The sequence below is a fragment of the Convolutriloba macropyga genome, chromosome 7 (assembly GCF_964194025.1).
Source record: "Convolutriloba macropyga chromosome 7, txConMacr16.3, whole genome shotgun sequence".
NCBI lineage: Eukaryota > Metazoa > Xenacoelomorpha > Acoela > Convolutidae > Convolutriloba > Convolutriloba macropyga.
The window spans coordinates 20,849,088-20,862,520 of record NC_134474.1 but is presented as its reverse complement, the minus strand read 5'-3'; the positions used below and the strand labels follow the sequence as shown (position 1 = coordinate 20,862,520).

At 36.5% G+C, this 13,433-nt stretch overlaps 1 protein-coding gene across 1 annotated transcript in view; it reads right to left on the bottom strand.

Moving 5' to 3' along the window:
- Positions 1 to 13,433, bottom strand: part of LOC142342688 (glutamate receptor ionotropic, NMDA 1-like) — a 106,666-nt gene that overhangs the window by 59,553 nt on the left and 33,680 nt on the right. The window contains exons 5-10 of the mRNA XM_075394181.1: positions 8,678 to 8,756; positions 8,297 to 8,397; positions 8,051 to 8,177; positions 4,538 to 4,650; positions 4,062 to 4,174; positions 2,503 to 2,630 (exon numbers count right to left, since the gene is read on the bottom strand). Coding sequence (XP_075250296.1) covers positions 2,503 to 2,630; positions 4,062 to 4,174; positions 4,538 to 4,650; positions 8,051 to 8,177; positions 8,297 to 8,397; positions 8,678 to 8,756 — 661 coding nt within the window. The remainder of the gene's footprint in view (positions 1 to 2,502; positions 2,631 to 4,061; positions 4,175 to 4,537; positions 4,651 to 8,050; positions 8,178 to 8,296; positions 8,398 to 8,677; positions 8,757 to 13,433) is intronic.

Genomic DNA, 13,433 nt, shown 5'->3' with positions numbered 1-13,433 from the left:
TTAGTCCACTTTGATTAAATTCGCCGGAAATACACATACAAAAACCGCTCAAAAAATCTTTTTCAATCACAAAAATTCAAAAAAGTCTAGTCCTGCTTCCATTTTTATTGAGAGCGCTGTGTAATTAAAATTAGCTTTTTTTTGCTAACTTTAATCGTTGATTATCAAAAACGCAGCAATTCTTTTTGATTTTCTAACTAACAAATTATCTATACTTATAACAATAGAAAAATTAAGTGTTCCTAATGGATGAACACAGGGCTAGTTTTGGACCAATCTTGTACTGTTAAAATCCAAAAAAAATTCGGATTGTAATTAGTCGGTCTTTTTGATATTAATTGAAGAACAGAAGATTTCAAATCAAAACTCACTAGTGATAGGCCCAATTGGCTTCCCAAGCAGCTCCAATTTATTGTAATTAGTTTTGTACTTGAAAGCTCATAGTCGTTTTGATTTTTAAAAATATCTGAGTTTCAAATAAATAATGAATCATTGAACTTTGCCTCTGTTTTTTTTAAATTTGGTTTAAAACTTAGTATCAGCAAGGAAAGCATCTTCTTTCTGCTAAATTAACTATTATTGCGGTTTTACGCATCAAGTTACGGCTTTCTAGCTTTAATACTACCAGATTTCACAATTTTTTCTCCTTTTGTCACATTATTGACAGTTCACATTATTGCCGTTCAAAACAAGGCAAAAATGAACATATGAAAAAATAAATCAAATATATCCAAATCAAATATATAGATTATTGTTTTAACGGCTTCGACCCCACTTTCTGGAAGAATTTAATTGATTTTTTTGAATTTGTTTCTAACTGTCGTTTTCACTTTGTATTTTTGTCTTATAAAATATCCTGCATAATGACAGGTGTCATTGGCGTTTTATGGAAGAATAGGTGAGCCGATATTCTGATTTGAGTAGAGAGCTGATCGCTTTCATGACTTTGAAATCAATTGTTTTCAAAATTACAAAAAAACACTTTTTAACTTCCCAACTTTGTTCGTTTTATTGTCTAATTGTTACCTAGTCTCGTTCATTACAGGTCACATATGACATTATTAGTCTCAAGGTAGGGTGTCACAAGGTAGTGTTGTCTCAAAATTTAATGTTTTCCAGAGAATTCGTTGACTTTACCGGCGTTGACAGGGATTTCTCACAAAAAAAGTAACATAATTTTATAATTTTGTCATATTTGACGTTATTTTGTAAATGTAGGACATATTCTGGATAATTAGGTCTCAAAAACTTTCATTGGACGAATCAATGAACCTATTTAATTTTTTCATGTTGTAGCTAATGGCTTCCGTGACTTTGGAATTATTTTTTTTCTGAAAAAAAACAAAATTTTTACTTAATTTTTGCCGTTTTTCTTACTTGTTACCTAGTCTCATTAATCAGAGATCACATACTACATTACCGGTGTTCGAAGAACGCGCGATCGAACATTTTTAGGGGATCAAATACGGCTTTACGGCTTCGACAGCGTTTTCTGGAAAGTTTTAATTGAATTTTTGATTGCTGTCTATTTGTTGTTCTTTTTGTAACGGCATAAAAAATTGAGTAATGACAAGTCGTAATGCCCTCCTACAGAAAAATAGGCAATGGTAAACGTATAAGCGAATTTTTTAACTAATTTTGTTCTTTTTTTGTCTAATTGTTACCGAGCATTATTATGGACTGGTCTCATGTCTTTTCTATTGAAGTACAAGTTATTTTGTTTAGTTTGAGTTTTATCTGACGCCATTTTGACTTTGTTAATAAGTTCTTTGGACATAAAGTTTTGGATGTGATTAATGTATTTGATTATTGTTGTTTGATTTCGCTATTTGATTTTGCTTCGTCTTGACTTGCTTTCTTATCAATGGCAGATCTCGTCAATCTATTGTGTCATTTTTTTTTTACTTTACTGAGTTATTTTCATTGGAGACTATCTTTTTGTTCATACAGCATTTTTTTTTTCAAAAATACTTGAATTTTCGGGGGTTCTCTATCTGTTCCTCATTTGGTAGACAATTATGCCAAAAATGAGGATGAGCGGGGTCGGAACCTAATGTGCGATCGCACATCACCGAGCCTCATTGTCTTTTTATAATTGCAGCGTAAATGCTAAACAACGTTCCGTGAAAATTTTAAAGAAACTACAAATGCAACATTTTTGCTATATCTACTAACGCGTTGTACGACCTCCGCTTGCTAATTATGCGCCACTTTACAATGCTTTATGGAGGACTGAATTCGCGTGTGTGAGTTATTCAATACTTTTGTCGTGCAAAAAAAACTCAAGTGGGGCATGAACATGTGAAAATAGATATCCCGAATGGAAAACAAAAGTTAATATTGTAAGATCTTGCAAGATTCTGAGAAGACGTTGTTAAAACTTATAAGATTAACTTTTTCTCACAAGTTTCTTACAAGATTATTGATGATATGATATCTGCAAGAACAATTCAGGTTGGTTATCTTAGTGATGTTAGTGTAAGTGTAGTTATAATTGTTAACCAGTGATTTTGGCGATGGCACGTTGCTGGTTCCTCCAATCCACTTTATTGATCGAAGAGTAAGTGAGGCATTTGATTGGACAAAAAATTCGCCCATCGATTTCCATTGCAGCTGATGAGAACCAGCATCTGAAATAAAATGTAACAATTCTTAACGGTCTGTTCTAAATTTTGATTCATCTAAAAAGTTATATCTAGAAACGCACTCCCCTTATCTTTTAGACCTTATCTATCCTTTCTTTCCCTGGTTAGTCTCATAGAAAACTATCTTTTACATGATACGGCATGTTCGTTTGGTCATTTGCATGAGAGCAATAAGGCAGAAACAAAGTACTTTCATGCTCAGAAACAAGTCAGTGTAATGACTCATTGACCTCCAAAAACCAGACTGTAAATTTAAATCTGGGACATGTACAGAGCAATGGGCCGGACAAAATCCAGTATGCTTTTTGCTCTGAATCAGCAATGAATTGCACTGCTAGAGTGGTCCGGGTACCAAAATGAAATACAGTATTAATAATTTTAGCAACACAAAAATAGTTCATTAAACTTACATAGCCAACTTGCCATTAAAACAAGGCAGTGAAAACCAAAAAAAGATCTGATTTTTCACCTGAAACTTATTATTAGGCCCGCAAAAACATTTTAATATCGACTCCAAATAAAATCAACGCCACTGCATTATCAAATTCCACCTACAAAAAAAAACCAAAAAAAATTGGAGCCAGATTGACGAAAAAATCTAAAAATGGTTGTCCATGTGCGCAGTTCTCTCAAGAACAGTTTTCAAGGTTGAAAAGTCATTCACCAAAAAAATTCTGTCACTCAGTAAAAAATTTCCTCAAACAATTTTCCTAACTTTCGGTTTTAGGCAACCCGCCGCATGAACAAATGCTACTTTCGAAAAGAAAACCTCAAGAAAACCAATATTCAACTTTGAGTTGCAAAAAAAACGAGCGCGCCGAAATAATACCCTTTGATTGGTTGACAGTGGCTTTTAATAAACTTTCATGGCAAGGAAAACTTTCATGTACAACAAAAAAATATTGGAATTGTAATTAAAATAAGTCAGCAGAACCAATCAAAATCTGATTACAATGTCTTAAATCTGGTCAAATTTTGTTAAGATTTTTGTCTAGACACAGGATATTTGTGTCATAAATCCGCAAAAATTGCTCTCATCGATTTAATGTACTCGAATTTGCTAATTGTTCTCCATCATTTGCAACAAAGAGTCAGACTCCCGGTATGTTTGATACCAAGCATTGTCGGGGATTTGCAAGTTAGTGTAAATTGACGTGAGTTAAAGAAAGTTACCTTTACTTAATTGTTCACACGATTGTGTGGGTTCCAATTTCAAGATGCCTTCAAATGAAAATTTGATCTGTCTATGAGTTGAACTGATGATAACTTTGCATTGAACTAAGATTCCATAAAGAGATGTCTAACTAATAAGTTAATTTAATTGTTAAGGCCTTCCAACGTTGCTGCATCTTAAATTTATACAATCTTTATCTCAATTATATTAGTTTTTTCATTTAACAATTTGAAATGACCAACTTTTTTGAAGATTGAGCAGAGTATAGTTGTAGGTAGCTCGGTGTCCTGCCAAGGATTGTTTGTCAAACTCCACTAGACCATCCGAACCAAACATGCTCGTGTTCAGAAGGGCACTGAAAATATCCATTAATAACATATGTTGCGGAAATATATAGATCATTTGCAAAATCTTCAGCCCAATGATTTATGGCACTTTGTGGCTGATTAACTTCAAGTAACAGCAATTTCAGAACAAGTTGAGGAAATGTGATTTAACGGGTGTTGCCTAAACCCCCAACCCCCCCCCCCCCCCCCCCCAGCTTAATGAGCATAGAGCGTACAGTCCCATAGGCGCACAGCGTACTCGTACACTCCATCCTAAAAATACAGCGTACAACCTAAAAATGGCATATAAATGTACTGTGATGGGGCTACAACTTGGAGTAAAAGGGAAGGGATGGTTTGAGGGGTAATTAGAATGATCCGGTTTGACTGACCCCGTTAGAGGTTTCCTATCGAGAATCATGACCTCTGGAGTGTAGCAGGACTTTTGAAGGACATAGAATGCCTCTCCTTTTCGGCTCTCTTCTCTGTGCGCACGAACTATCATCTAAATAAAATAAAATATACACAATTCAGATAGAGGAATTGTATACTTCATCAGCTATGGTAGCAAACATGACCAGAAATTATACAGTAAATCGAAAACGGAAAATTGGGGAAGTAATTCGAAAAAAACTTCAATATTATTGACAGTAATTAAGCACTATTTGTGAGCTCAACCACGGTGTAAGCGTATTTGGCAATACCTCAGCGACCAGTGAGACCAGATCGAAAACAAACACATTTGTATGACTTAACACGTTATACACTGTACCATTTGTGAAAGCCGAAATCTGATTGGCCAATACAATTTGAATCAATTTTTTCAATCGATTGGGCCAATTCTTGATCTTGATCTAGTGTCTTTTGATCTATTATGCCAGCACCGGTATTCAAAAATTTTATACGATGTATAATTCTCATACAGCAATTATATACTGATTGTTATGGGCATTTTATTGTTTTATCGCTAAAGTGAGCCATTTTAACAACCTCAAAATTCGTGCCCAGGCAATCCTGAAGCCTCAATTTATAAAAACAGGAGGGCCCTTTTCAACAATTACACCCTTTGGTACTTAGTAGAGAACGGCCCCTTTCTGTGGTTATACTTTACCACAATATTACTTGGCCTACAGTTTATATAGCCAAAAATTAGTTTAAGCGAAACAGCGGACCACTGCTCATGGCCATGCCTCTCATGAGCTGAGGGATATAATCCGGAAAATTTGGGTCGGTTATCGCGCCGAAGCCGAGAGGCTCGCCCACCGACCCGCCAGTCGGAAATCCTTTTCGCTTTGTATTTCAATTCGGCTAATTAACAGAGAATGGCGTATTTTGTTCCATTCAATGTAGCATAGTCTGCGCATTCGCAGACAATTATTAGTCGTCTCTTATTGGTCAATCAATCGCTCGCCAATTTCTTTCGAAAATTGAGTAAATAAGACCAATAGCAGTTGTGGATTGCGTTCTTTGATACTGCATTTTGTTGTTTCAGTGAAATCAATCGGTTAACTTAACTTTTGTTCAAAATGTAAACAAAATCCATTTGTTTAAGATTTAAATTTTAGGGTTTTTCTTTTAAAAAATATACCCATTTCTCTTCTGAACTTTGTCATGAAACACTATCTCAACTACTCCGATCCCAGCCGTTGTCATTCATCTTTTTTGCAACTTCTGTTGGATCTTTTCGAAGATTTCCCTCTTCTACAAAAGGGGGGCTATTGGTGAATAGATTTTAGGCGACCGAGTTTTTAACCAATACGCCACGCTCTGTTAATTAGCCGAATTGGAATAAAAAGCGAAAAAAAATCCAACCAGCGGGTCAGTGGGCGCGCGTGGGGGCTTCTTCACGATAACCCACCCGCGATTTCCGGATTACATCCCACAGAGCATGAGACATGGCCGCGAGAGGAATGACAAACGCGTTTAGAAGAGGTTTAAAAGATCCCGGATCTTTTCTGCTAGCCACCTCCCTTTCTCCCGTCAGTTAGGCACCCCGTTGATATATGTTTAAACACTGTATGCATTTGAAAAGTTACAAGGGGATACGTCTGAATCGGCATTTAGAAAATTTTAACCGAGTGAAAGATAATACGCGCATAAAAATAAAGCACTGATTTAGTTCTTTAATATTCTCGACAAGTGCCGCAAAGAAAGTTATTGATTCCTTATTGCCGCGTTAAAATGACAAATCGTATTCCAATTTGGTTAATTGCCATAGCATGAGCTAATTCTATTGAGTTTGATATAGAAATGCGTATGCATGGAAAATTTTCTCTGATTTGTCCATAAACTGCTCACATAGGTTTTATTCAACAATCACCTTGAGATGAGGGGTGTGGGGTGTGAAAGCTCCCGAAAAACAAACCATCAAAACTTAAAAAAAACGGTACAAGATAAAAATTGATTCACCCAATCGTTAAGCAGCATTTCAGTCAGAAAAGATATAAAAAATCTTTTCGACAATTGCCCCCTTTGCTTTGGTACCTAGGAGAGACTCGTCTCCTTCTGTGCTATAATTTACCAAAAAAATTGTTTGGCCTGCACTTGAGATAGCCACATATCCGTTTAAGTGAAATTGCGGATCGCTGTTCATGGTCATGCCTCTCATCATGAGATGTGGGATATAATCTGAAAATCTTGGGGGCGGTTATCGCGCTCACCGATCCGCAAGTCGGAAATCTTTGCTTTTTGTATTTCAATTCTGCTAATTAACAGAGCATGGCGTATTTTATTCTATTCAATGCAACATAGTCAGCGCATACTTGGACAGTTATTTGTTGTCTCTGATCGCTTAAAATCTATTCAAGAATAGCCCCCCCCCTTTTGCAAAAGGGGGGCAATTGTTGGAAAGATCCCAAATAAAACTAATGGTGCTGAACGCTCAATTGTCAATTAGATCATCTTCTTTTGTTCAGAAAGTTTTTTCAAACAGTGAGTTAAACCCCAATATTTGAAAAACATTAATAGAAGACTAGCAACTTACAATATGCATATATCAAAAGCTAACACAGCTAATATTTGAATATAGCACGTGTATGAAACTAACTAACATAAGTATAAGAGGGCGTAATATAACGGCTGCATATAGGACTGGTGGCTTCAACCGAGAAGATCAGTAAAAGCGCAAGAATTAGCCGCTTTCAGAGATGTTTTCCTGAACTGGTACGGTGAAACCATGTTTTCCTACTCATACACTTATTTCTGAAACATTTTGCCTCAGCAGACAAGAAATAGGCACGGATCATTGGGATACAAATTAATTGTAGTAAAAAGAATTCAAAACATTTTGGCCAGCTGGTACGAAACAAACGGGAAAAAGCTGTTCCAAATTGCAGGGATAACGTTTTTTGCCTTCTCAGTCACTGACCTACGATTTAGCATCAAGAAGCAATGTCGAAATAAATTGCGATAAAATGGCGTAACTCAAACTTTAGGTACACGGCTCTGTAAACATCGAATATTAATGCAGGAAGCATACAAAAATAGAATCAACTCCCACTTGGAAGATCAATAAATAAATTGCGATAAAATGGCGTAACTCAAACTTTAGGTACACGGCTCTGTAAACATCGAATATTAATGCAGGAAGCATACAAAAATAGAATCAACTCCCACTTGGAAGATCAATAAAATCTTCGGCAAACTTGAAAGAAATGCTAAAACAGGATCCATTACAACAGTTCAACTTCATTCCACTGGAAAGAAATATTGAAGGGCTTTAAAGTTATTTTTAGATTTGAGAGCTAACGGAACCTTTAAATTTAGATTTTATAAGTATTTGTAAACTATATCTGGTTTGAATGGTAAGATTTAACCCAAATTTACCTGTTCAGAAAAAGAACAATCAAAACTGAAACTTTTCGATTGGTTAGTGACGCAAAAGATGAGAGGATGAGATTGATTACCTTTACTGCATCTCGTATCCTCCTTTCTCTATTCGGAATGTTTGCTTGGAATCCGATCAGACCCTCTGGCATCGGGGGTACTATTGGACCGTTGATTACTCTCTCCGACACGATCCACACATACTTCCTAAACTTTTCAAATACCACAATTAACAAAAGTTGAACCCTAAGCGGACCTATAATTAAGGCTTTGGATCTTACAGCCCCCCCCCCATTTATTTTCTATACCCAAGTAAAAAGTCTTACGGGTCAAGCAGCTGCAATCTGTGTGCCTCTGCAAAGATCTCGTGAGCGTCTTCTGGCTCAGCAAGGACCGCGAATACATTCACTTTGTTCTTACCACGCACCTGCAATTTATATTACCCAGTTTTGATTTTTAACAATTGCGAGTATTAGAGCCCAATTACAATGCTACATAAATTGAGAAAATCCTATCATTTTTAGCTTAGCTTACATTTTTAGCTTAGAAATATCTCGATCTGCGTCCAGCTCGATGTGCTCTCGAAAAGACGGCCACCCCCTCATTTGGGGTGCTTCAATTTACAACCAAATGGAAAAGATCCGATTTGACAATATTCTGTCTGAGCAATTGGCATTTATTTGTAAATGAGACTATTCAACACTAACTGCTTTCAGTTTCGGTGCAACTTCAACTCGGATACTCTCTGTTGTAGTAAACAGGATTGGTGGATGATACTGGAATGGTCTGAAAAAGAAGATATTTTGATTAACGAGACAAAAATAAGAATCTTTTAATCTCTTAGTTTTCATTACTCTGGCCGAGAGACGATTCAAATGTAATAAGCGCAACAGAATGGACCAGTAGTGGACAATTCACCAATGTCCACTTTTTGTTCTTTTTATAGGAAATTTCGAGAAAAAAAAACTGGTGATTATAACAACGCTATCAGTTCTGCAACTAACCAGAGGTAATAATTAATTTCATAAAAAAAACGTTTTACCGGTTTAAATTTCAAAACAAAACTGCATTTGGATTGCTACGAAGTGATCACCATAAACTTTATGGAATACGGGCAGACGAAACTTAAAAAAAAATCATTAAAGTGAATCTGAATTTTGTTTCATGAATATCAATCAATTTTCTCGATATAATCATCAATCAACTTTCTCGAAATATAACTGCAAGACGCATATTTTGGTACTTATTATGTTTTAAGTTTTTAGCTAGCTATTTAGCTTTTCATAAAGGGGATCGATGGAAATTTTAGATCACTAAACAATATGAAGACTGATAATTATGTGGAACGTAAAATTCTGCAAACTGTCCCTCAAAATGGGCGATAATGTAATTTCCGTGGCCTTACATAGCCTTAATGACATTACTTGTCACGGAGAACTTTATTATAGGCCGTTTTTCCAGCAAAAATCGAAAACTTTCATACGAAATCTAGACAGACAACAGTGGTAATATTTAGGTGTAGCTCATTATGTAGACTTTAAATTCAAAAAAAAACAATATTCACTTCAACTCTCTCTCTCTCTCTCTCTTTTACATCAATGCTGACACAATATCATCTCAACAATTACCATCATTAAGTCTGTGTGTTCTTTTCTTTTGACAAATCCGAACACAGAAGCAACACAGAAGCCTGATAAAAAAGTCTAGCAGAAACACAGAGGCTTGACAGGACTTGCTTTCAAGAAGGTTGTGGTACAGATGGAAAACTTTTTAGCAAACTAATTGGCTTTTCTCAAAAATTTGCTAAAGCAAGGGATATGTGGTACAGAGGGGAAACCTGTACTAAATTATGACCCTATTTCACAAAGCATGATCTATTTACGATTTGTTGAATTGATCACATGATGTTATTTTAACTCCGTCTATAAATGAAGTCAGCATGCTCAAGCCGCCCACATTTGGCTAATTATTCACCCTTTTGACTAACTCGATGAAATTCAGTTGTTATCTCTCTCGCACTTCTTTTGAGCTCATTTAGTAGATTGAGTGGAAACCCATCTCGTTTCCAAGATAATAATTACAAGTTGAATTGTAACAACTTTCCACTGTAAATTCAAGAAGTGGTAATTTCAAATATCACATCTGACTACGGATTCGCGTCACAAATCCAATTCACCAAAAATTGAACGGTAATTTTAACACAATTGCTAGACTACTCAAACAGAGTAGCACATGGCGCAGTCAGCACCAAAAAACGTGCTCTTCTCAGGATTGAACCCTTTTTAGGAAAGACCAACCTTCAAACCTCCACTACGATGGCAACGGTGGCAAATCATCTTGAAGTTGACCATTTTAGCAAAAGAAGGAATCTCGATCGACATTCTACGAGAAGCACCGCTGGATAAAGTCACCTGACCTTATGAACCGATCTATGGAGAAAACGTAGACAATAGTACTACCCAGAGTGAATGTGATTGTAGAATACGGAACGAGCAACTAAAGAACGCTTGGCTAAACAAATGTCAAAAGATCGAGGCCTCTGGGATACTGCGTGCAGATCGTCCTTGGAGAAATTCTGTAATCGTAAGGCCGTCTCTCTTTCCTATCTTAGCCTTTTTAATGAAGGCCGTAGAAACTTGTTTTCCCAGAGCCCACTATCGAGATCGATCACATAACGAGGGAATTGTGGGATCATTTTATAGTGTTTTCAGAAAACAGAGGAACACAACCTTCGATCGTTATGCCTTGCTTACGAAAAAACAGCTCAAAGGAGAACCTAAAAAAAATCCTGCCGATGTTTGCGTGAACTCTCTTTATTGAAATCTTGGCAGCCATGAAGAGTCGATAGTCCGAAACGGTTTCATTGCACGACGGTGAAATGCAACGCAAACTCTTAAAGCACAAAAAAATTCCTAAAGCGGTACTTCAGCCAGCCATCAAATGTAGAGATGGGTACTCAAAACCAACTTAAAAAATCGGGAACTTCTGCTTACACAGTAACTGATTCCAATCCATCCCTCATTAATATTTGAAAAAAAAATTGGAAAAGCTCTCGCTCAACTCCAGGGTTATTTAAGACCTACTGTCTGTCTTAAATGTGGAAATGCCTGGTCAACTAGTCATCGTCAAAATCGTCCAGCTCGGAGCAATACAAGCAAAAATTGTGGTGTTCACGACCATTTTGCCAAATTTATCAAAAACCGAGAACAAAAATGCAGCCGAAAGCTCGAGTCAACAATGTTGAAGATGCGCAATCTGGGGCTGCAACAGTGGGAACATCACCGTCGGTTGATATTCAGGTCAATCAAATAGATAATATGTTGAAACAACATAAAACTTATGATCCAAATTACGACTCAAAATACGATGAGACAGAGGATAACTGCGTAGCAGTTATTGCAAGCGACTAAAATAACCGAACGTTGGAATCAGTCAACAAACAAGTTCATTTCGGAAATGTTGAGACAAAAGCGTTAGTGGATTCCGGCAGCATTTGCACGATTTTACACAAAAGCTTAGCAAACGGCCTGGTTATGAACAAAAACAGCTATTGGGTAAAATCTTCAACAAGGCACGTCTGTAGTACGTTCTCAATTGATATCATTAAGATACTTGGCGTCATTGTCACCTCTGTGAAATGCAACGACGGGACTGCTGAAGACTGCAGAAAACAGACAACGACCAATAATCGGACGAGACCACTTTTCTCACCTAAGCTTCACCGGGAATCAATCAAAGCTAGTATTGAATGTTGATCAAAATCAGTGTCCAATTAAATCACAAATAGCATTTAATTTTCCTGATTTCATCTCTCGAATTAGAAAGTCTCGCCAACACATCAAATGATTATTTTTAAAAAAAATTTCACACCTACCAACCAAAAAGGACGACGTAGCAATAAATGTTCAACCTTTGGTGAACACTGAGCTTAATCCTTCAGCACCTAAAAATCTTAAACAATTACAATTAATTTAGCTTTAGTACATTATTCAGGATAGTTAATTCCGAATTCAATAAATATGTCATCCTTTACGACCTCTCTTAACAAAAAACAAAAAACTCGATTGAAACGAAGATATAGCAACACAACTTCGCAAAAGTAACAATCAGGTAGCAAATACAACTGAAAACACACATTATAACCCATACATAGAAAACCGCATTAAAAGCAATACATCTCGTACAGGTTTAGTTGCCGCATTAGAGCAGCGTTGAGTAGCAGGCTAGAAAACAATAAAATTCGCGTCATGTTTCCTCATTAGCAACGAAGAAAGATATCGTGTTATGACATCGATCTAATAAATCTTATAATAGTCGTTTAACACGTTGGGTGGACCAATTTTTACCATTTGATTTTAATATTGAACACATAACGGGTGCGAAATTGGGTCTGGTAGATAACATTTCTCGCCAACCAAATCAAAAAGAAAATGTGACAAACAAATATGAGGTGGAATTTGCGGTTGCAACAATTAACCGCATTCTTGACGCAATTGCATCAGTTTATTTAATACCACACCATCAAATTGTCAAGAGCAACACATAAATGAAACGCGGTAAATAAGGTACATTCCATTCGCAAACTCAGATGTGAACTTGAGACGCTCCTCTAATGAAGTACCATCTACCCCAAACCCGGAATTACCCGGAGCGGAAGTGTTCGAAAAAAAACCGTACCCAACTTTTCTTGAAAGGCTTCCTCGCAGCTCTAACATCAAAAGATGCCGTTCTGAAGGAAGTTCGTGACTGCGGCCTGCAGAATGACAATCAGAGGTGCAAAGACGTCAACCCGCAAAAGCATTCGTACAGGCGTGATTTAAAAGTACGTTCAGGTTGCGTGTGTATTGATGAACGGCTCACAATACCAAAATCAATTCAAGAGGAAGTATTGAAGTCCCTCCATCTTACAAATCCGGGAAGCTAGGGAATGGTTTCTCACGGCCAATATGCATTCTGGCCGTATATGCATCCAGAAATCTTCAATAATACTGAGAAATGCAAGCCTTGACAGGATATAGGTGAGAAACTTAAACCTGTAATTCCTGCGTCAAGGTTGAAACCTCACGAAAATTGTTCTGAACCCAATGAAAAAATAAAATATAGGTTTTGAAGGCCACATAACAAACGAAAGAGATCGATATATGTATTTCCTTGCATGTATTGATAGTTTTCAAAATACCCAACAGTAGAAGTATTCAAAAAAGCTGATGGTCCCAATGTTGTGAAAATTTTAGATAAGTACATTCAAATACAAGAACCACGAAATATTCGCTTAGATCAAGCACGAACTTTAACAGGAAATCAAGTTAATAACTTTTGTAAAATGAATAACATAAACATAATCACCAAATCTGCAAATGATCACAGAGCTATTGGATTATTAGAACGCTTGAAAAAACTATTAAAAGACGCTTAAATTGTAGGAAAATTGCATGCAATTCTCACGCCTTCACAATTAGAGAA